The 24,717-nt window shown below is 34.9% G+C and overlaps 2 protein-coding genes across 8 annotated transcripts in view; one reads left to right on the forward strand and one right to left on the reverse strand.

The window, feature by feature from the left end:
- MARCHF7 (membrane associated ring-CH-type finger 7) overlaps nt 1-9,581 on the forward strand; it is a 54,072-nt gene extending 44,491 nt beyond the window's left edge. For 4 of the 7 annotated variants that reach the window (XR_002137005.2, XM_019727255.2, XM_074337055.1 and 1 more), the window contains 3 exons: nt 3,951-4,064; nt 5,648-5,696; nt 8,280-9,581. Coding sequence is in view for 5 of the 7 variants with exons in the window: in XM_019727255.2 (XP_019582814.2) it covers nt 3,951-4,064; nt 5,648-5,696; nt 8,280-8,338 (222 nt within the window). In the remaining 2 variants the exon portion in view is untranslated. The remainder of the gene's footprint in view (nt 1-3,950; nt 4,065-5,647; nt 5,697-8,279) is intronic. The other 3 variants (XR_012497707.1, XM_019727257.2, XM_019727254.2) reach the window with 1 other exon arrangement.
- A 2,412-nt stretch (nt 9,582-11,993) lies between these two features.
- The window catches only part of LY75 (lymphocyte antigen 75), a 110,339-nt gene continuing 97,615 nt past the window's right edge, over nt 11,994-24,717 (reverse strand). The window contains exons 36-39 of the mRNA XM_019727252.2: nt 20,273-20,389; nt 19,440-19,613; nt 18,124-18,150; nt 11,994-12,493 (exon numbers count right to left, since the gene is read on the reverse strand). Of these exons, the coding sequence (XP_019582811.2) occupies nt 12,291-12,493; nt 18,124-18,150; nt 19,440-19,613; nt 20,273-20,389 (521 nt within the window). The 3' untranslated portion in view covers nt 11,994-12,290. The remainder of the gene's footprint in view (nt 12,494-18,123; nt 18,151-19,439; nt 19,614-20,272; nt 20,390-24,717) is intronic.

Below are 24,717 nucleotides of genomic sequence, written 5' to 3' on the forward strand. Positions count from 1 at the left end.
GATTACTGGGTCCTTCTTTGTCTCTTGTTACAGCATTTGTTTTAAAGTCTATTTTGTCTGGTGGAAGTATTGCTACCCTGACTTTTTTGTGTTTGTTTCCGTTTTCGTGAAATACCTTTTTCCCGTCCCTTTACTTTCATTTCAGTCTGTGTGTGCCCTTTGATCTGAAGTGAATCTTGTAGGTAGCATATGTAAGGGCCTTGTTTTCTTATCCATTTAGCCACCCTATCTTTGATTAGAACATTTAAGCCGTTTTCGTTCAGAGTAATTATTGATAGATATATAGTAGTTATTTCCATTCTATTAATATATTTTATCTTTTCATCTTAAATAAGTCCCTCTAACTAACATTCCTTGTAATACTGGTTTGGTGGTGATGAACTCCTTTAGCTTTTTCTTGTCGGGGAAGCTCTTTATCTGTCTTTAAATTCTAAATGATAGTTTTGCTGGGTAGAGTAATTTGGTTATAGGTCCTTGCTTTTCTTCATTTTGAATATTTCCTGCTACTCCCTTCTGGCCTGCAAAGCTTCCGTTGAGAAATCAGCTAACAGTCTTATGGGAGCTCCCTTGTAGGTAACTAACTGCTTTTCTCTTGCTGCTTTTAAGATTCTGTCGTTGTCCTTAACCTTTGCCATGTTAATTATGATGTGTCTGGGTGTGGGCCTTTTTGGGTTCATCTCGTTGGGACTCTGCACTTCCTTCTGTTTCCTTCGCCAGGTTTGGGAAGTTTTCCATCATTGTTTCTTGAAATCGATTTTCAATTTCTGGCTGTCTCTCTTCTTCTGGTACCTCTATGATGCAAATGTTGGTACGCTTGATGTCCCAGAGACCCATTAAACTCCTTTTTTTTTTTGCTGTTTTTATTGGGGTTTTTGTTTTTTGTTTTTTGTTTTTGCTACCTTCTAATTCTCTGATTCGATTCTCTGCTTCATATAATCTGCATTTTTTTTAGTGTTTTTTTTTAAATAAATTATATTGAGGGATAGTGGGTTTCTCCAGGGCCCATCACCTCCAAGTTGCTGTCCTTCAATCTAGCTGTGGAGGGCGCAGCTCAGCTCCCATTCCATTCGCTGTTTTCAATCTTCAGTTGCAGGGTCACAGCCCACCATCCCATGCGGAAATTGAACTGGCAACCTTGTTGAGAGCTCACGTTCTAACCAACTGAGCCATCCAGCCGCCCCTCTGGAAGCTCAGCAGCAGCTCATTGTCTTCAATCTAGTTGTGGAGGCACAGCTCACTGGCCCATGTGGGAATCGAACCAGCAACCCCACTGTTCAGAGCTCACGCTCCAACCAACTGAGCCATCCGGCCACCCCTCATCTAATCTGCTTTTGATTCACACTAATGTATTCTTCATTTCAGTTATTGTAGTCTTTATTTCTGGCTGGTTCTTTTTTGTATTCTATCTCTATTTTTATGTTATCCTATCTCTTTGTTGAAGTTCTTACTGACATCATTGAGCATCCTTATTACCAGTGTTTGGAACTCTGCATCTGGTAGATTGCTTGTCTCAGATTTGTTTAGTTCTTTTTCTGGAACTTGGTTTTGTTCTTTTATTTGGGACATGTTTCTTTGTCTCCTCATTTTGGCTGCCTCCCTGTGTTTGCTTTTATGTGTTAGGTAGGCTGCTGTGCCTCCCAGTCTTAGAGTGGCTTTATGTAGTGGGTGTCCTGTGGGACCCAGTGGTGCAGTCTCCTTTGTCACCCAAGCCGGGTACTCTAGGTGTGTCCCTTGTGTGTGTTATGTGTACCACCCTGTTGTTGCACGTCAGTAGGAGGGATTGACCCTTGGGCGGATTGGTTGTGTGGACTGGCCATTACTATAGTAGAGTTGATGTGGTGCAAGAGCTGATCCTACAAAGCAGGGTTCACTTTACGGGGGCTCTGGTGCCTGTCCAGTCTTTCTGCTTGTGTTGTCCTTGGAAGTAGCCTGGTGATGGCTCCAGCTTGGTCCAAAGTTGGCCACCAGGTGTGCCAGCCCTGGGGCCTCCTAGGAGGGGACCCGCTGCAGGCCAAGTTTAGCCACAGCCTGTGATCTTCCTGGGGCCACCTGGCATGAGCCTCAAAGTAATCCTGCACTGGGCTTGGCGGTGCCTTGATAGGCCAATCTACGAACTAAGGCTGGCTACTGCTGTTGCTGGGCTTAGGGCTGCTAAGCCAGACATATGGGACACGCCAAAGCCAGATGCTGCTTGTTTGGGTTTTGTGAACCTGTGAGAGATTTTATGAAAGTCTACAGCATGCGCTAACAAGTTGTTTGTAGGGAAAAGCCACTGGAATCAGCTTTGTGTGCCAGAACGTTGTCTGGGGCAGGGTTTCAGAGAATAACTAGGGCAGGGCAGACAAAAGGTGATAGCCGGTTTGATGGAGACTCAGGTATAGCATCTGTCTGCTTCAGCACACAGGGAGGGGGAGCGCTCAGCAAAGAAACTGGCTTCCACCAGCTACTCCCTCCGGGAGAAAGCTGCCCCTCCAGCCCTTACCCTCAGTTCTTCCCTGTATGTCCCTGACGCGTTTTGAGCTGCTGGCCCAGCCCTGGAGCTCAGAGCGAGTGAATCCAACAGCAAGTAAGTCCATGCACGGGCCCTTTAAGAGGAGCGCCTAGGACTGCAGCAGCTCTCCATCTCACTCAGCCACAGTCTCTGCTGGTTTTCACAGCCAGCACTTACGGGCACTTGTTTCCCCAGCACTGGAACCCTGAGCTAGGGAACCTGGTGTGGGACTGGGACCCATTGCTCTTCCAGGTGGGCGGGGTGGGGGGGAACAATGTTCCTCCTCTGCAGCTGAGGTATCCTTCCTGATTTGTAATGGTCACAGGTGGGTGTGGGACCAGACTGTTTTGTGTCTCTGCCCCGCCTACAATTCTTACTAGCTTCTTCTATATGCCCTTAGTTGTAAGGCTCCAGTTCAGCTAGACTTCAGGCAATTCTCAGTGATGGTTATTCTATAGTTTAGTTGTAACTGATGTGGTCCTGAGAGGAGGTGAGCCCAGTGTTTACCTACTCCACCATCTTGACTGGAAAGCCACTATTAACATTTTTTTAATCTTATGGTATGTATGATTTCCTTTTAACTAAAAAATAAGCGAATTAAGTGACACATTTAAAGAAATTAATAAATAAATTTCAAATATCTTGAATACTCTGTAGAATCTGATAACTTGCTGAAGTTGGTACGAAGACTGTACAATTCTTAACTAGAGATGAGTTAATTGCCAAAAAATGGTACAACTTACAGGTACTTTGCTGCTGTTTCCCCGACAATAAGACCTAGCAGGACAAGCAGCTCTGAATGTCCAGCAAGGTCTTATTGTCCGGGAAACACAGTCTATAAAAATTACAGGACAATTCCGATTTAAATAACAGTATATTCATGATTTGTAGTCTTAGCTTCAAAAAAAAAACACAGTTTGGCATCGAACTATTTGAGGAAAAGATACTCTATTTCCTTTTTTAGTTCATTTTTGTAGTTACTGTAGCCTTTAAATTAATCACATTACATAAGAAACACTTGACCTATCAGAATAGGTTTTAGGTATACAGTATATTGATTTAGTTGTAGATGAAATGGTAATTTTAAGTAAGTATTTATAGTCATTTATTTGTGCAAAGAAATCTGTTACGAGCTTTTTAGAGAACTAGAGAATTCATTCTACCATCAACTGATTAATAGTCCCACTTTATGTAAATCATTACATAAGGGAAGACTATATGAGCCTAAAGAAGATATTCACACACTTATTTGGACTCATTATTTGGCATTAGTAAAAATCTATGAAATGATGAAGGGCAGCCTTTATTCCTGATTTAATAGATGGCTCCATTATCTCTTACTAGGAACTAGACATGAATACATTTCCACTAGTTTATCAGTATGCTGTGAATATCAGTCTCGAGTCTACTAATTTTTCTTCATATTCTTCTTTTTCTCTTGTTTGCTTCCCTTTTGAAGGCTGAGTATGAGTTTATCAGCTCTGGTCTCTACCTAGTTGTGTTATTGCACTTGTGCGAACAAAGCTTTTCTGATATGATGGGAAATACAAATGAACCAAGCACACGTGTCCGAGTAAGTAATACTGGCGTGGGGGGAAAAGAGAGGGTGTGATGCCAAGTGTTTGTTTGGGAAGCAGATTGTTTTATATGTTCACATTCTGTTTCCTTTTGGAAGCTCTTAAATTAAAATGAGTCTTAAAAATAAAGATATTGTAGATTTAATAGCAATTGCTGTCTTCCTTCTATGTCAATTAGGCTAATTTTCTCCTAAAGCTATTTTAGAGAAATAAGTAATTTTCTAGCTTTTTAAGGTAATTGGAATATGTCTCAGGGAAAACATAATTGGAAACACTAAGGAAAAAGGCTCTTTTTAATTGGGGGGTGGGGTGGGGGGACGACAAACCACCTCAGTATACTAGCTTAAAAACCTGAAACTGAACTCCAAAAACCAAGACAATGTGGGAGATAAACTTCAATTTGTTACTGTCATGTAAAAGATTACCAATGTACTAATTTTTAAGTGTGTCCATATTACAAACTAAGATATGGACTATTTGGTGTTTACTAATCTGTACACTATTACCTTAATTTAACACTTAGGCTACCTTTTTTTGTTTGTTTTTGGTTAGGTTTTTACAAGTAAATAATACGGTTTGCCTCAGTGTACCAGCAGAAGTTTATACTTCGCTGCTTTTCCCATTTTGTGTAGCAAAGGCTAGGACTGCTTACATTTCATTCCTGTAACATGAATACTTCATATCTTGAAATGTGTTCATAAACATATCCTTTCAACATTTTTACATAAATGTTCATTTTGGTGATAAAAAATTAGCAGTTTATGGTGAGGTATAAAGTTTCTATTTTAAAAATAATCAAACGATTGTGTGTAATACTGCTTCTAAATTGGTGAAACGTTTTCTGTAACCATCATGTGACCATTATACCTGTGAGCCAATTGACAGATTATTTTCATTGAGAGAAAAGAGAATGAACTATTTAAGAGCATTCAGAATTTGAGCAAAGATCTCTTGACTTCAGGGTGCTTTAGAATTATAGTACCTAAATTTAGTTAATGCCATAAAATGATTTCTAAAACGGTGACTTATCTCTTTAGAATGAATAAACCACATAAAGCATATTAAGATCTGTTGAATTAATGCGTTTGTAAAAGCTATATACAAGTTAAAGTGCAAGTCATTTTTATGATTTTTTTAAAATACAAAATTAAATGTAATACTCCTACAGCTATCAAATTTAGGCAGAAAAGTATTGATTCCTATTTTTAGTTTTTTTTTAATTGACCACTAAAATTGTATTTATTTGATTCCAAATTGTGAAGCTTTTAATTATTTTTTCTTCATAATTTTTTGAAGTGTTATATTTATGCAAGAGGAATATCATTGGATAAAATTTTGTATCTGCTTCCAATTTCTACATGATTAATACATGATTTCTATGTGACTAATATTTTTTAAAAACTTAAAAAATATATCCTTAAGTTTTGTAATTTTTGATGTGGGGGGAGAGTGACCCCTATTTTAAAGGCTTAAAATGATGTTTGACTTTTTAAATAGAAATGAATCTCCTTTACTGATTCTATCTTTAGATCCATTTGTAACGTTTCAACTACTGTATTTCTTTCTGCATTGTTTCTAGTTTATTAACCTTGCAAGAACTCTTCAGGCACATATGGAAGATCTCGAAAGTAGGTGGAATTTCCCCTTCCCAGACTTGTTGAATTTACTTTTGCAAATTAAAGCCAGCCACAGAGCAAACCTAAGTATATACTATATCTATCAAATTAGAGCTTCATTTATAGGCTTAATTGATTTGGGAAAGATGGGCTGGGCAACTGACATTCATTTTTTAAAAACATACATTTTTTAAATTATTTTAATTTTAAGGTATGCAAGGATGTAATTTAAACCACCAGTATTTTATTTTAAATTTTATTTTTGATCACCTTAATTTTAACACTTAATGAAAGAGACATGTTTGACTGCTAATCAAATCACACTTTTTAATCCATTAGATGTTGCGTGCGTGCGTGTGTGTGTGTGTGTGTGTGTGTGTATGAAATTTTACTGTTAGATCATAAAAGGTTTTCCCTGGGTTTACATATAGTTGTAGGAAAACAAGGGTGAAAGAGTCCTAATTCTGAGTCTCTAACAGAAGCCATAGGTTTGGGTTTTGGTTTTTTGCTCCTTGTTCAGGTCCTCGTAGACCTTTAACAGACAGCCAGCTCTGCCAGCAGTTCCAGTCTCTTCACATCACATTCCAGCATTAGGACTTCTGCCTATATGAAGGCACTTAATCACAAATCTTTACAGGCATCTCTACAGCTTAACCTCTTCTCAAAGTCCCACAGTCTCAAAGGTGCTTCATACCAGGTGGGCACAGTTATTGGTGTCTCTGAAATAGTACCTGGGAATTCAAGATTACCCGACCTAGTACTTTTCCCCCCAAAGCAAGTGTCTCTCCGTGATCAGATTCCAGTACATTCTTTGAAGTATTTTAAAATATATATTCTCCAGTTGATTACCTTCTGTACTCATCTCCAAAATACCTAAAGTTTATCTGTAGTGGGCATAACATTTTTACCTTTAAAGAGAGCTCGGCATCCTTTGAGGTAAGGTTAAAGAAGGAATTAGTCCTCATAAGAACCTTTTAATTCCTTGATTGTTGAAGACATGGAATTTTGTCATTCTGTACTATTTTTAAGTCTTAAAAGTATTAGAAGTACAACCATATGATGCATTTTTCAGAATTTTAGTTTGTATAGTATATATGAAAATGATAGTATATAAAGGAGTCAAGTGGAATATAAAACAAATTCATGTGGTATAAATCTTTTTTTCCTTTATACCTTTGTGGTTCAGTTCCATTATGTTTTCTAATATAAAGATCTTTTTTTGTGAATTATAATTTATACTTTGTCAGATATGATTATAGTAATTTGTTTCAGTGCACATTTTCCCTAGCTTTTTTTTTTTTTTTTTTAAATCTCATTTAGAATTTAGTTTCCTAAACGTTAGCATTGTCTACTCCCGTCCTGTGAAAGACAGGAAAATGATGGAGGTGAAATCCACCCAGGCTCAGCTGAGAGTGATAGATGTCATAGGTGCTACAAGTTAACTCCCAAGTACCAGAGTATTAATACATTCTGAAAAAAGGTTCCGACTGAATTTTCTTCTGTGGAGTAAATCAAATAGAAAACATTAAGTTCTCTGCAAAGCTATTTTAGTTTTTACCTTGATACTGCTCCATAATAATAGCATAAAAGTTAACTATACTATTTACTCATTCATGAGCTAAGTATATATTTGATACCATTTACTAAAAATGAATTTAAGATTTTTGCAGGGTAAACAAATAGACTGAAATATGGAAAGTAAAGTTTCCTCTATACGTATAGTGTAATTTTCTTATTGATTCTGTTTGCTGGGTGCTCTTAAATTGTCTGTTACTAACACAAGAAGTGTTATACGTTTAACCTTTCTGCCCTTAATAATAGGGGAAACGCTAGTTAGATGTTTTATTTTAGTGAACGTCTATTTTCCTCAACATGCAGAGCGGTTTACAGAATATGTAGTTTTGTACTTATTATGTCCTTCTTAAAGACATTCCAGGATGTTTTATATTAAAAAGTTGAGCCACTAATGATTCTGAGTTCAGAAATGTTGGAAAAGTGATGTTTCTGACAATGAGGAGGCATAGGAATAATCTCAATGAAAGGTTTTTTTACTAAATCCAATTATTTTAACATAGGCTATGTCTACATGAAGCTTTTTTGACTAGAGCTTTTTCTTGGCATTATATGGACATAGCTTTGATGTAATTTGCAAGAACGCCCATAACCTATTATTCTATGTACATTTTTTTTCATTCTCATCGGATGCATCTAACATGCAGCAGTATTAAGCCAGATTCTACTCCGGTGTGTGAGAGCACTTGCCTTAAGTTCACTTTTTCTCTAGTGTATATATCATTAGCTACTATGAACACAAATTGATCTCAGAGACTTTTTTAGAAGACATTCTTGAACCACATTTTTAAATACTTTCATTTTTATATAAACAAACATAAAATGATGTGGGGTAGGGGTCTTGTGGATGGGCATTACCCCCAGTTGAACCACCCTAACCCTGTCATAACCTGTCATTTTGACCAAACAGTATACCAAATTGGGATTTTATTTTACAAGTCATTGCTGTGCTGGCTTCATATTTATACTTCCATTCTCGTCCCCCTTAAAATCATTCTTGATCATCCTGTGTTCTTTCAACAGCTTCAGAGGATGATTCTGAAGAAGATGGAGAGCATAACAGAACGTTTGATATTGCCTAACTGCACATAAGACAAATGGATGATCTGTGAACAAGTGTTTATTAAAGCTGGCAATTAAGTATGAATTAATTTTGTGGGGAATGCCTATTGAATACATTATCTATAAAATGAATATATATATATATGCACGTGTATGCATATATATGTATTCATTCTCTAGTGTGGCTGAATTCAAATTCTACTTGCTGGACCTTTTAACATGGCCAGTGACTGATGTTTATAAAGTGGTAATCAAAAGTATTTTTCTTTTAGGTGAGTGGGAAAGTGTTAACCCTTGTTTTAAATATCTAAGCAATGCTGACAACCCTGTTTTTTGTGTTCTGATTATTGTAGTCATATTTATGAAAAAGGTTCGTGTTTTAGTCTCCTGCTAGTGAAAAAAGACAAAAATATTCTTTCAAAGTAAAATGCTAAATGGCACCTAATTATTTTTCTTTTTAAAATGCCTTAAGTTGCAGTCTCATTTTCATAATCATTTGCTTCCGGTGTTTAAAAAAAAAGGGAAGTATGTCATGAAAAGTACTATATTAAGTGTCCAAATTTAATTTGAATTCTAAATTCCTTAGCAATAAAATGTAACTTTTAAAAAAGTATATAAATATAAAATGTATAAATGATGGATAAAGTTTTGTATTGATTTGAAAAATGCAGATTATATTTGATAGGCCATGGTATGTAGATATTCCTTTTAGGAATAATACAGCTATAAATTATATCAGAATTGCCAAGTGCTATTTGGTAAAAAAGGAAAAATTACTGCAATCTCAAGTTAATGGAATATTTTTAAGTCCCACATTCAAAGTTTAAAACACTGGTTTTCAGTATGTTTTTTAGTGTTGTCACTTCTTTATAGATAAATATGATATAAATAACCTGTTTGAATCTGGGTCGTTTTTAACTGTTCCTTGCTAATTCTGAACATGTATTTGGTGACTTACTATTTTTCACTACCTTTGGAAAACAGGTGAACATTACCTATTCACCATGAATAGATCTACACTGTGATCATGAGTTGTGTATACTTCTGAAACGGTATATTTTCTCTTCAACATCCTTAGGATACACTTAAAAACACCTTCGGGTGGTTTCAAATTAAAGTCTTATGCCATGGCAACACACTTCTTTTTCCGAACCTAAATAGAAACCATGTAATTTCTCAAATATGACTCAACAGTTTGCCCCTAGTTTTGTTGGTCTTAATGTAAAACCTTGGCTCGAAATAAAGTGCATACTGATTGATTTACTTTATAGTTTGAGATGTTTCCTTTTAAATTGGTGCTGAAAGTAGACTTCAAACCTTATAGGCAAGAATTTTATTAAAATTTCAAATTCCATTCTCTAGAAAGATAGAAATGTTTCTAAATATATTTGCTCAACTTTTACCTGTTATCTTTGCATTGCCTTACTGAAATCAAAAACACAAAACTGTAAGGATGTCAGTTTCAGTATCTATTCTATGGGTCCTTAGGGATATTTTGAATTTAAAACATTTATAATTTTAGAACTCAACACGAAAATTGTCTTCTGCTTTAACACACAAAACTTACTTAAAATTTTAAATTAAATGGTAGAAAACATTCCTTTGGTGTACATACAATTTTTAATAGTTTTTTATATTAAATGCAGAGATAGTGGCTTGGGGTTTATAGTATTCTAGTAGTTCCTTAGCACCACTTAGTATTTCAATGTTGTATTAGCTTCCGATATTCCGTAAATGTGAACTAGAGGGAATAAGAAGTCTTTTCATTGGTTATCACTTTAAAACTGAACAAAAATAGAGACCATGCACTACTCACTACAAAAAAATGCAAATTCCTAGGAAAGTGTATTTAAAAGTAATGTTATTCTCTCTAGCTATCTGCCAAACATAAGAATGTATACAGTATGACTAGCTAGAACCAGGATGTTAAAGAAAGCATTTATACATTCTGAATGAAAACCAGCATGCATATGTTATTTGTTATGTTAAACATAAGTATGGATTTGAATGATCCTGTCATGTGTTGACCACCAAATAGACACAAGGGCCTCTTTACAGATGTTCTGATACATAAAATTAAGATTTAGCACTTCATTACCAGGGTCCTTTAAGGACTTGGTTGACAAATTAAATCAAACGTGGAAAATTTTTAAAAGCCATTTTGCAAGAGCTGTCATTAGGTAGAAGTTATCAAAATCAAAAGAAAATTAGTTGTATGGGAGTTGAATGAAAGGGCAGATTATATAGCAACAATGGCCAGTAAAACTTTTGAAAATGGGAATAGTGTATAATTTGCATTGCCCAATATGGTAACTATTAGCTGCATGTGATTTTGAGCACTTGAAATATGGCTAATGCAATTAAGGAACTGAACTTTGTTATATTTAATTTTATTTAAATAGCCATATGTGGCTAGTGGCTAATGTATTAGACATTATAGAGATTTGTGACAATTAGAGACAGTTTTAAGAAAGATATAAGATCATTCTTCTTAAAGGACTGGTAGAATTTGAATAGGAAAAGCAAGAAGGAATTCCAGTCTAATGTTCACTATTAGTTACGACTGTTAATAGCTTATCAATAATAAAAGTGGACATCTAAATCACTACACAAAATCTTAGAAATTTGAAGCCCTTAAGAGCATAATTGTATAATAAAACTGGTGTAACATTTGCTCTTTTAGTACCAGATAGCCATACTGTATAGTCTTCTGTCATCACTTTGTAGTTATTCATGTCTTGTTAAGAGTAGTGCCATTAATTGTGAGGAGAGATTTATTGATTCAGGTGGCCAAGGAAACAACAGATGGCACAGCTGGGACTTTTTGCCTTCGTTTAAGCTTGAGAGATAGTGTACCTCCCTGTAAGAAAAGTATTCTCCATAAGATAATTGATGGGATGTGGGTTAGGCACAGAGAGTTACTTACCAGAGCTTTCCAGTTTCTCAGTAGTGTAGAGATAATTTTATGTGAACTCTATACAATCTTTAGCTTTTCTAATACTGTTTTTAAACTGTAAAGAATGCTAAAGAAAATAACTTGTTGCAGCTTCCATTTTCATTTTTAACTCCTAAAATAATTATTTTCATCTTTGTCTTAAATTATACAATAAATGTACTGAAAACTTTGAGCATCATCACAGTAGTACATAGTGTTTTTCTACAGTTTTTGCTTGCATACTTTTTATGTCATTGAATGATAAAAGTTATCAGTGCTTGGGGAGCACGAGATACCACATATAGGAATAGGTATTGTGAGAGGAGAAAAATCTTGAAAGGGGCACTGTGATACAAGTATTACCCTGTTGCCTACTTGCCTGGCATGGGTGTAATTTTTTTGTTTCAAAAAGTGTATAAAGTTTAATTAAAATTCTAACCATTGGTGGTCAGTGCTAAATACTGTTTGTTGTCCAAAATGGTGTTCCAAAAGTAATCAAATTGTAAAGTGATGTGAATTAATATTACAGGAATTATCTGCTGGAGTAATCAGTAGGAGTGATATTTAAATGTATAGAATCTATTTTAAAGTCAGGTTTATTACTTGTATCATGTTTACTAATAAATTGCTAAATACCTAGTGATTGCTAAAGCTATAGTGGAAGGTAGAATTTTTTTTTTTTTTTTAAATTCAACTACAAGGTGGTTCAACTAAGTGGGAGGGAAGATAGAGCAAGTAAGACAGGTAGACTGGGTTTTTATTTTTATCTGCTTTGGCTTTAAGCTGTCCTTCATTGAAGTGAAAGGTAACATTTAGTGACGTGGTTAAAAACCACTAACATATCTAAGATCATCCCTTTTCCAAAACTTTTTATAGTGAACCCAAAGATTATTTTTGATTACATGAGTATAAGGAATGTTACTGAATAAGGAAAATTACCATAAAATTCTAATTTTCATTGTCAAGTTATATATTAAAATCTGGCACAGGAATCACTGTCAATGTATTTGATGTCTTAATCTGAGATTTCCAAAATTTCAGTCAAATTGAAGAGCATGTTCATTTTCTTCTGCAACTACCAAAACACAGTCGTCATTATAAGGTGATCGGGGTGCAGTTGAAAAAACTGTGGTGAAACCAGAAGCCAAATTTCTTTTGTACAGGAACCAAACGATTGCTCCCAAAACTGTCAAAAATACTATGCTAGCAATCACCAAAGCTGATATTAAAATGTGGTTATCTGAAAAGGAAAAGACAAAAGAAAATATGGGTAATCAGGATACACAAGTTGCTAGTATGACATTTTGGGAGATACAAATACAGTTTCCTCATGTAAATATTTACCTATTTTTAGAATTTCTCACACTGATGAGAAAAACATTATACATTTATTACTGTCAAGATTTATATTTCTGAGCTTGGACTATTGCCATACTTTAAAATTTCAAGTAAATTTTGCAATTATCCACTCCTAAAATCCTAAAAAAATTTTTTTTTGTCTTTTAAGTTTATTTAAATAACTATATGTGTATTCCTGAAATAGTATGTACAACTTTACAGCTATTGGCTATTCAAAACCCTTGTAATCTTTCTGTAAGAATACAATAAATCAAGCAGAAGTACTCGGCTTAGGAGTTAGTAGGACAGTGCTTTGAGGAAAGTATTTGTATTTAGTAATAAAAGTATTAATATATGAAAAAAGAATCCCAGAATTATTTTCTCTGTACAGGTGTAGTTTTTTGCATTGTTATTTTTTGAATATACTCATAATGTTCCTTTCTGCTAGTACTTGTTTAAAGTGAGAGTTGGAAAATTTAAAGCTTAGCAAAAAATACCTGGCCAAAAGTTATTTATTAAGGTGAGGGAAAGCTATTGGTATTTTTAAAATATTGACAGTCTTTTTTTATAGAAGTTGGGAGACGTGGGAAATAGCCACAGCTCAATTCTCTTAAAATAGATAAAAATTTTGTACTGATCACAATTTATTAAGGTGTGTGGGTGTGTTATGAGCTATTTATGTGAAACAATGTTAAGCCAAGAATTCTGGAAACTGAGTTCAAATGGGATTCTTTCAGTTAATTGTGTTAAACTTAACAGCCCATTTGTAGCATAGCACTCTACCAATGTGAACAAACTGATTTTAACGAACACACTATCTATTAATGAATGTACAATATATTCAAAATCAGTAGTATCTAAATAGGGATGATCATAGCTCAACAAAGAAAAATTTAGTCTAAGGAGCACAGTAATTGAGACAATGGTTCACAGACACAATTATATACCTTAATTAGGATACCTAGTATCCTAAGAACTGAACAGCATCCAGCCTTGGTGAGGCAGAGTCAGTATATGTGCTTCTTGTATTTTTTACATTCTGCAAGTGACCTGTGGCCAAGCTGTCTCCAAGGCCTGCTGCATACTAGTGAAATGTGGAAGAATGGCAGTCTTGAGGCAACTAATGAATGGTGTATTAAAACTATGTAAGGTTTTCTATCGAATAAAGGATAGTTCTACATTAGAAAATCTATTATCACAGGAAAAATCCCTTACCCACTTTACTGAGTAAATAATTGCTATTATCTAATACTAATTTAAACTAAAAAGAGCAAAAATAGCTTTTAGCTTGAAAAAGGAAATCTTCCTTAGCCTAGTAAAAGGAGGTTGACGAATCCTGTAACAAACATATATTAAAACGTAAACTTTCACTCCCCTCTTTTCTCAAGCCCATACAATTCATCTTCTCCACCTCAGCTCACCAGTGATCTCTGGTATGACTAAATGCAGAGGGTACATCATTTCATTCTGGTACTGCTGCAGCTGGAGTATTAGCCACTCAGCCTTGAGACATTCTCATTTGGTTTCCCTGACATTGCTGTTGCTATCTCCTTTTCCTTTTTTTCAAACTGCTCCCTCCTAATCATCTTTCTGGACTTAAAACTGCTTGGTTGAGCTAAATCATTTTAGCCTTTTATGAAAATATGAGTGTGTAGCCGATGCGTCTCCTCACTGTACTCTCAAGTCCGTTCTACCTCGAATTCCTTAGTTGATAACACCAGTAGCCACTGCCGAGCCATGCAATCTAGAGTTATCCTAGACTTGACATTCACTAATCATTGAAAACTACACATTATGTCCTTTTTCCCAGTCAGACCATTCTTATTCCTGCCTCCTTCACACCCTAGTTCTAACACTGATCGTCTGAGGCTCAAAGTTTTAAAAATGATAGAAAACTTTGTTAGACTCATTACAGGACAATTTGAGTGCTTACTGTGTACATATAACCCTCCGATTTTTAACCTTTTTATATATGAAGAAACTGAGGCACAGTATTTAAATGACTTGCCCAAGTCCTTTAGTAAGTGGCAGAGAGAAAAAAAAAATCCAAACATTCACCTAGGTTTATTCTGATCCATCCTCTTGGATAACCTTTCCTCCTTCCTGCCTAATACTAATATCTACTTGTCTTTTGAGATTTGCCCCAGGATCATCTGCAGTAAACCTTTGTTGAATCCAGCATGGGCTAACTTCCTCTTTCCTGTGTGCTTACCACACCATGTATATCTGAGTGCAGCTACGTTCGCTCCTACGGGGGTCTTCTAGCCCACACCTGTATGCAAGGGAACTCCGTTACCAAGTGCCATTCAACTCTCACCTGGTTGCTTCAACTCTGGTACTGTTTGTTACTCCATGAAGTCAGACTAAACCTAATCACCTTATGACAGGCTTTCACACATGCTTCATTTCCTTTAGATCTTCATTCTGCTCAAATACGGCCTTCCTTGGCCACCCTACAAGAAACAAGTCCCCCCTCCATTTCTCCCTGTACACATCCTTTTTTTCCTACAGTGCAGTCACCGTCTGACATACCACATATTTGCATATATTTAACCTTCCCACTACGATGTAAGCTTGAAAGCAGAGGCGTTTTCTATTCACTGCTCTGTCTTCAATGTCTAATAGAAGAAAGCTTGAAGTACAGTAGTAGTTACACATATTTATGAGATACATTTTTTAGTGAATTCAAAGATAGCTGGCATCTAAAGACAAAACGTTGCCAGATCTTTGAACTATTCGTGACGTTGTTTTCAGACCCACCATAGACCTACCTGATTTTCCTACACAGGTTTGCATGTATCTTTTTTCCGTAAGTATACAAGTACATAGCATAAAATTTATGGTTCTGCAAGGTATGCAATGAAAAATACTATGCTCCTCTTGCCCCACTAATTTCTATTCCTCAAAAATCATCCCTGTTTGCTCTCATGCTTCTAAGTAACATGCTTACACTGCTTTTCCTGATTTTAAAAAAATAATCATGGTAAAGTACTCATAACAAAATTTACTGTCTTAAATAACAATTTTTAAGTAGTATTAAGTACATTCACAATGTGCTATGTTACCACCATTCATCCATAGAACTCTTACAAACCTAAAACTACATATTAATAACTCCCCATTCCCCCAACCTCAGGCCCTGGCAACCACCATTCTACTTTCTGTCTCTGAGGCTGACTACCCCAGGTACCTCATATAATTGGAATCATACAGTATTTGTCCTTTTGTGAGTGGCTCATTTTGTGACTGACTTAGCTTAATGTCCTCCAGGTTCATGCGTGTTGTAGCATGTGTCAGAATTGCCTTTTTAAGGCTGAACAATGTTCCATGATAGTATATATACCATATTTTGCTTATCCATTCATCTATTGATAAAAATTTGGGTTGGTTCTACCTTTTGGCTATTACAAATACTGCTGCTGTGAACATGGGTGTACAGATATCTCTTTGATCCCTCATTTCACTAGGAGTGGAATTGCTGGACCATATGGTAATTCTATTTTTAATTTTTTGAGGAGCTACCGTATTGTTTTCCATAACATACCATTTTACATTCCCACCAATAGAGCACAAGGTTTCCAATTTTTCCACATCCTTTTCAAAAATTGTTCTCTTTTGTTTTCTAGATAGCCAACCTAATGGGTGTGAGGTTGTGCTTTGTTTGATTTTTTTTAATGTTATATTTCCTCTTACAGAAGAGGGAAAATTAGATATTCATGAATTGTCATTAAACATTCCTTTTCTCCTTTTCCATCATAGTTATATTATGGCATGCCCCAAACTGAGACAAAATGTTAATGATACACATGGTGACAAAGGAGTTGTATCCAGAATTTTAAAAAACAAACTTTGAATCAAGAAAGTGAACCAAATAAAAAGGGCAAAAGACTTGAACAGAAGAAGATATCCAAAAGGCTGATAAACATAAAGGTTCTCATTATTCATCAGGGAAATGAAAAAAATTACAATAAGATCACTACACACCCATCTGAATGGCAAAATTAAACAGATTGACAATACCACCCACATACCATGGGATGGATGTAGAAGGAGCAAATGGAACTTGAAAACATTAGCAGTAGGAACAACTTTGAGAAAGTATTTGATGGTTTCTAATTAAAAATTAGCCATCCTATGACCCTGCAGTTCTCTTTGGAATATACTCAAGGAAAATGAGAACATTGGTCCAAAGAAACATGAGATTGTTCATAGGCAGCTCTGTCATATTAGTGCCAAACTAGAAATGATTCAAATAAATGAGAATGGATAAACTGGTATACTTACAAAACACTATGCAATAGAAAAAGTACAATGTATATGCACAACGTGGGTAAAAAAAAAAAATCCCTGAGTGAAAGAAACTACATTAGAGTTACATTTATGTGAAGTTCAAGAAAAGCAACTCTTAACATACGGTGACAGCATAAATGGTGGTTACCTGTGAGGTGAGTGGGGGTAGGGTAGACATTTTTGGGGATAGGGCACAAGGGAACTTTTTGGAATGATGGAACTGTTCTGTATCTTGATTTGAGTGGTAGTTACACAGGTATCGATATATATAAGCAACCATCAAGTTGTACATTTAACACGTGCATTTTACCCTTTGTTATTTATACCTCAAAATATGGAGATTAAAAGCTGTACTATCCAATTGGCAAAAATCCAAAGTTTTATAACAGGGACTCGTACGTTGCTTCTGGGAATACTAAATGATGGTACAAGTCATCTGAAACTCAGTATCGATCGGAGTTACATATTCACTTTCAATTTAGCAATTGCATTTCAGGTCATTCAGATAAACATGTATTTGTGCAAGGTGATTGATTCATTGCAGCATTGTTTATGATAGCAGATGTTTGGAAACAGGCCAATAGTAGTCAGGCGTTGGTTAAATAACCACGTATATCCATTGAATGGAAGAGTGCATAATTGTAAAAAAGAAGGAAGATCTATAGGTAATGATATGGAGAGAGATCTAAATCATATTAGTGACTAAAAGGGGCAAAATAAGTCATCTATCTCACTTTGCTCATTGGCAAAGTTGAAGAAGAAACGTAAATGGTGCCCAGTAAAGTAAAGGTAGAATTGGGGCAGAATGGGAGACAGGCTTTTCAGTGTTTGCCTGGTACAGTTTTGCTTTTTGAACCATGTAAATATATTACCTTTCACTTTTAAAAAAATGCATTTAGTAAGCCCTTAAGACAGATGCTTCACGAATTGCAATTACAACTGTAAAGTGAAATTCTTTTCAACAAAATATACAGTCATTTCCCACAAAAACACACAATGGAGTTCAGTGACAAAATATAATTTGGTGTTTTTAAAAAAATGTTCATTTTGTATGTAACTTGCAGTTAATCATACTTAAAATGTCAAGTCTTATTACTAAGCTGAGAGACTTTTCTACATTCTACAAAAGTTGCTCTACATTAAAATTATTTTTTAAAAGGGTCTTAAGTAGTACTTTAACATGCCAGAATCTTAATATAGTTTGACTAGTGGGAAAATTTTTAATACAAGACCATTACTTACCTGATAAATACTTCTTTTTATGTGGGACTATAATACAAAAGAAAATCAAAATTAATATTTAAGTATGCTTTGTTCTAAGACTACTTTTAAACACTTTCACAGTAAAAAATGAATCCTTTAATAGCTTAATATCCTTATTTCTATTGCTTGATCAATTGTCTATGTTACCTGTTTTAAACTTAGTTTTTAAAAAATGATATAGAGGTCTAACAAAATGCATTAGCTTGGCTGGATGGAAAAAGAATAAGGGAACTCAAGAAACAGACAATGATGAGGTAAAGGAAATAAGATTTTAGTTGGAGAGTGTAAAAAGCATAGTAATAAAAGTATACAACTGTGACTACCTCATTAGTAAGGATTTGCTCCCTATTTCTGATGTTTCAAAGTTACAGTTTAATGAAAAATTTGTGTTTTTATAATGGTGCCCTGAGGCACAATACATAAAAAGAACCAATTTTTTTAAAACCCCATGAATACTACAATTTCCATGCTACTACCATGAAACTGACAGATTGAATATAATCACCATAAAACTAGTCAAGAACTTGTCTGAAGCAAGTAAAAAAATGTATCTAATTCCAGATGTAAAGAAAGGAAATAAATCAGAGGCAGATGTACTGTTTTGGTTTACAGCGCTGAAATAGAAGGGGGCAATACTAAGGATGCAAAGTGAGGAAATGGCTGTGACATGTTTTAAGTATCCCAAATCGTATTTTGAAATTTTAAGTGTCTTTAATGAGAAAATTCTTTCTAAAACTTAGAACAAACTTTATCTAATGTTTAATAATAACATCAGAATGTTGTGGGAGAGGATAATTTTGTTCACCGGAAAGCATTCTGATGGATCAAAAAACTTATATTTTAATCCAGAATAAATTATAAACTACAATACAATTTTTCTTTGCTTACACAGGAGATATTAGTTTTTGTACAGAATCATCTTCTTTGTAAACTAACAGAATTCTGCAATCTTTAGAATTCTGGAATCAGACATTATTCTTCACCCCTCCCACTGTTCAATCCAATCACATGCCAAGAGGTTATGATAATTTGAACAACAAGAAATTTTGACCTCTCGCAAGCTCTCAGAATAAGCAAACAGAATAAAAGTATGCATGGTTCACCTGATCCAGCCCTACCTCTGAAATGTAAAAGAATTACATGCTTGACTTCCAAGAGACTTGGGAACAAACCATCCTAATACATTCTGAAGTCTTCCTCCCTGTATTGAGGCACACTTATCTCAAAGAAAGTTAAAAACCAGCCCTACTTTCCCACCCCTCTTAGAATGGAAAAAGGTCTCCAATTATACTTACTAGCCGCTTTACAAAGGGTTCCTTGCACAGAGGGAACTTCACAATTTCCTTTTTTCCATTCGCCAGTCGTGGTGTGCAGAAAGGCACAGGTGTCAACTAGCTCTTCCTCACCATCTTGGTCTGCCCACTTATCAAATGTCATATTTGACTTATCAAACCACTTGAAACTCTCATCTGTCAGTTAAGAATATTTTCAGCATTATCACAGTATAAAGGAAAGCCAAAGAAAAGGGTCTAGGATTAAAGGTGGGAAATTACTACTGAAGTATGTCTGGTCTAAACTTTTGGTTGTAGGATTTAAATTAGGAATATATCCTGTGTACAGGTAAATCAGGTATCGGTTCAAGAAGGTTCTGAAGATGTCATTTGTAAAGAAAAAATACAACATTTTAAGGGAAGTAGCCAAAAAAGAGTTAAATTATTAACAGTGACCTTAGTCATTTCACTTCGAAAATAATTATACATGTACTTTCTATTTTTCATAGTGACAATAAGTACATGTACACTACATAACCTTGATAGCTCAGTCTACCTGTATCCTATCAATCATTGACACTAATACTGATTTTTCCAACCCTGCCGTATGACAAAAATACTGAGCCAAGAACCACATTTTAATCCAGACAAAAGAATCAACTTTGACTTGTACATGTGAAGTACATTGAGTTGCTCTGGGAAAAATTATGGTGTAAGTCATGAGTGCATATTGAAAATACAGTCTGTGGAGACCAGAGGAAACATGAACTAGAGAATTGAAGAATCTTAAAAAGTCATCAATTTTACTAATATTAAGGAAGTAAAAGTGATATCCCTCAAGGTTAAGGATCACTTACCATCTGTGTCAAAAAACATGCCTAGTAGGATATCATCTGGACCTTTCCATTGCTTTTTCAAAGTATCCAGTATAAAAGCATTTTCTTCTTCATTATGTATGCTTATCATGTCTGCTCCTGAAATTATTTTAGGAAGAAAAAAAGTCAGCATGTTCCCAGAACCCGTGAAAATCACGTGAAGTATTAAAATACATGATTATAATACACATTACACTTTTACAGTTTTAAAAATTTCAACTTGAGAATATGCACATTTCTGAAGAGTATATAATCATGAGAAAAGTAAAATGTGATACATTGAACAGAATCAATGTATAATCTATTTCATTCGCCTATAGTTGATAATCTCATAAACAACAGGGAGACGAAATACCATGGGGAGGCTTGAGCAGTCAAACACATTTATGCATCTCTCAACTTTTATTTTTCCCACTACAAGCTTCCTCTAGCAATCACGCCCCTCCTGTCCTCATTTCACAAATGTAGGGAGGAGTAGCTATGACCACACCCAGGAGAGCTGCAAAGGATGAGGGCAACTTGCCAGAACAGTCCCAAAACCTAGTGAAGTTTTCAGTAACAAGTAGTTTCAACCGGCCTTCATGTTCCAGCTGCCCGAAGCCTATGCCTTCCCATGTTTTCCTCCCTGGTCATCCTTAGAACTGAGTCCTGGTTAAGGAAACTGACTGATACAGGAGATCCTCGTTCTCACTGGATAGTTGATTTTTCCTGGGAGTCACCTGGTTCAAGAGTAAGGAGCAGCAGCCACATACATTTTGTCTCACTTTTTTTTTTCATCCTTAAAACCTATAAGCTACATAGCACCCTATAAATATTAGCAGTAACTTGACTTTTCCAAGAGGTATTTAACCTTGTTTCTGAACCCAAAGATTCTCTTAGAAATTAAAAACTTCCACTGTCAATTTTAATTGGACAATACCTATGAGAATGCTAGTGGAGTCAGTTTCTTTCATGATATTGTATGTTTTTGCAAGGTAAAACAATGTGACATCAAAGCTTATACTCAGCAACCAGAAATCTGGTGGGGAGGGGACTAAACCCTGGGGGAGACAAGTAACAGGTAACATCCTTTCAGCTGTACTCAGCTAAATAAGGAATATAACAGAATGTTCTTCAGAAACGTGACTTTCCAGCCTCAGAAATTGCAAAAGTAGTAACTTTCCTATTATTTTCCAAGAAGTTGTTCATCCTACACATATTTTAAAGTTATCTTGGAGACTTTGTTTACAATGAATTAAAATACAGGGAGAGATGAAGAAGTCTTGCCTACTACTGAATTACATTCTTCCCAAATCATCCTGACAAAGTCTCCGGAAAACTTCAGAACACAGGCATAGAATGGAGAAAATGCAGGTTGGGTTCCAAACCACTGCAATAAAATGAGTACCGTGTTTCCCCGAAAATAAGAGCTAGCCGGACAATCAGCTCTAATGCGTCTTTTGGAGCAAAAATTAATATAAGACCTGGTCTTATTTTACTATAATATATGTAACATAATATATATATATATTTATATATAAATTTTTGCATATATAAATTTTTGCTCCAAAAGATGCTTTAGAGCTGACTGTCCGGCTAGGTCTTATTTTCGGGGAAACATGGTACGGCAACAAAGCGAGAATTACCATAAAGCAAGTTGTAATCGTTTTGCTGGTGGAGGGTCTTTCCTTCAATTTGGGAAAAAATGCAACATCTGTGAAGTGCAATAAACGAGGTATGCCTGCATTGTCTTAGATCAGGTTCTCCAACCTGAGCGTGCATCAGAATCACGTGGTCTGTGCACTCAGTTTCTGATGCAGGAGTGAGATGGGGGCCTGAGAGTGTGCATTCCTAACAAGTTCCCAGGAAATGCTGCTGCTGCTGCTGATAGAGACCACACTCAGAATGACAGGAGGCTTAAATAATAAGCTGTATTTGACATCACTCTAAAATGGGTAAATTTTTTTGTAATAAGTTAACAGTTAAGTGGGGAAGAGAAAGAGCTCCTATTATGTCCTGATATGGTAAGAAAAATCAGTATTAGGTTATTACCTTTACATCTTTTAAAAGAGCCTTGACCAAGAAACTTACAGAGAGAAAAACTATAGGGACAAAAATGTCCCAAAAAACATACCATATTGTTAAAAAAGAAAATCACAAACTAGGCAGACTAAAGCTCTATTATAAATAAAAAGGCATACACCCTAACAGAAGAAGAAAACTGTTCTTATACTGTGAAAAGGGCAATTCACCCTCACCAAAGGAAATGTAGTGAAAAATATAATATCACTGGTAGAGAAATGAAAATTAAAATAAGCAGACTTCAAACAGCGTTGACCTTGGGTGTAGAAAAATAGGTACTCATAAGTGGTCAGTTGGAGTAAAAATTAGTACAACAAATTGGAGACAATTGGCAAGATGTATCAAACGCCCTTAAAAACATACATATTCTTTGACCCAACAATTATGCTAAGGCAATCTTTGGCTCTGCTCAAAACAGGCACACTCGCTAATGTTCATCACATTGCTTATGACACTGAAAGACGAAATAATAACCAATATTAGAGGATCAATTAAATCAATTATGGCATGTCTATGTAGTGGAATAATGTATAGTTATTAGGAAATATCTATTCTATATTTACAAACATAGGTAGACATTTTTAAGGGAAAATGCAGATTACAGAATAGTTTGCCTAATATCCATATATATGTGTATGTGTGTATGTGTGTGTATATATATATATAATTTTTTTTAAAAGCAAATATTGAAATATATTTGCCTAGGGGGTAGGGGAAAGTCTAGAAGGATACTTACCAAAATGTTAATTCATTATATTTCCTTAGGGTGGTACAATTTAGGGTAATTTTGTTTTATTTTTAAAATATGTGAATATGTGTTTTTCTAAGTTTCCTACAGTGATCATGCATTAATTGCATAATTAAGAAAGAACTTTTAAAAGAAAAAAGACTGACCTTTAAAATATGTAATAATGCTTTAAATAATCCAAAATCAGGATTCAGCAAGATTCTCTGAGTCATATCTCCATTTTTAAAAACTGATGGTTCCAGCTGCTATCACCTCTTGTCTGTTAAATGCCATATAGACTTTTAATCTCTTTAACCCTAGTACTTACTTGTACTTACTTGTGAAATGTGACCAAAATGCCACACTAGAAAAATCCTCAAGGGAAATATTTAACTAAGTTATAGTTTAGGCTTAAGTGTTCAGATATGAGTTTTTCATCATTTTTTCTGACCTTGTAGCAGCAAGTGGAACTTAAATGATTCTTAACATTGTAATCTAAGTAAATACTGTATAAACTTAAATTACTATGTCAGGCAAATAAGACACACTTTCATTTTCTTTAACAAATGACAGCATAAGTCCCTGAAGAATATACATGCACAAGCAAATTTCTTTTTACAATGTATTAGCAATGACAATGTATTACCTACTGAGATGTAATTTGAGCCTTTAATTCTTTTTATGGCTAGTGACATAGCTCATAGATCACAAGCAGGAAAGACTGAAAATATTTTTTCTATTATAATGATAATATATAAATTAAAAGTAAATGTTGCAAAATAAAGAAAAATTTTAGCCTCTCACAGTTATTTTCCTAAATGAATAATAGTATCAAGAAAAAGGAAAGGTAACATCAAGTAAATTAGCTCAAAGCACTGGAAATCTTTCTAAATAAAGCTGTCTGCAACACACAAGTCACTTATTTTCTACACATACCCCTAATGATAGGTTTCAGATACAATTTTGTATAGCTGTGAAAATTTTATAACTCTAAATATAAATATTCTAGTATTCCTTATGCTTTTTCTCTGCATATATAGCAAACACAATTAATTTCTACCTATTGTTTTAAACCAAAACACTATCCTAGCCAAAAATAAGTAACAGTATTATAAACTAATTTTAGCTAATTTCTGAATCATCAATGAAATGGGTATTTCCAGCATGGAAGCAAATGAAGAGGATTATCAATGGTGAAGTTATCAGAAATATATGAGAAATTTTTTAAAACCAGTAAGACAATCCGAATTTATACATCTTAACTGGAGAAAAAAGACAGTAGTCTTTAGATACAAGATAACATTGTATAAGCAAATTTGTACGTAACAATTTAAAATTCCTAAATGGCTGCCATGCTTGAAAAAAGAGTTAATGACTGAGTCAAGCAATCAAAAATCAGGCCACAGAATTGCTGGGTGTTTTCAATTTTGTTTTGCTTTGTGTGCTAAAGAAAAATAGCAAATCCAGCTAACTATAGCTGAGCTGTAGCAGAAGTCAGTCACAAGTATTGTGCCTCTGTATAGTAAGCAGTTGCTTAACTGCTTACGAGAAGTATTAAAGCTGGACAATGAACTTTCAGCCTGTGGTTCATACACACTGTTAATAACAAGAGTATAGGAACATGTCTCTTACTGGCTCT

Source organism: Rhinolophus sinicus, linkage group LG01 (genome assembly GCF_036562045.2).
Source record: "Rhinolophus sinicus isolate RSC01 linkage group LG01, ASM3656204v1, whole genome shotgun sequence".
NCBI classification, from domain to species: Eukaryota; Metazoa; Chordata; class Mammalia; order Chiroptera; family Rhinolophidae; genus Rhinolophus; species Rhinolophus sinicus.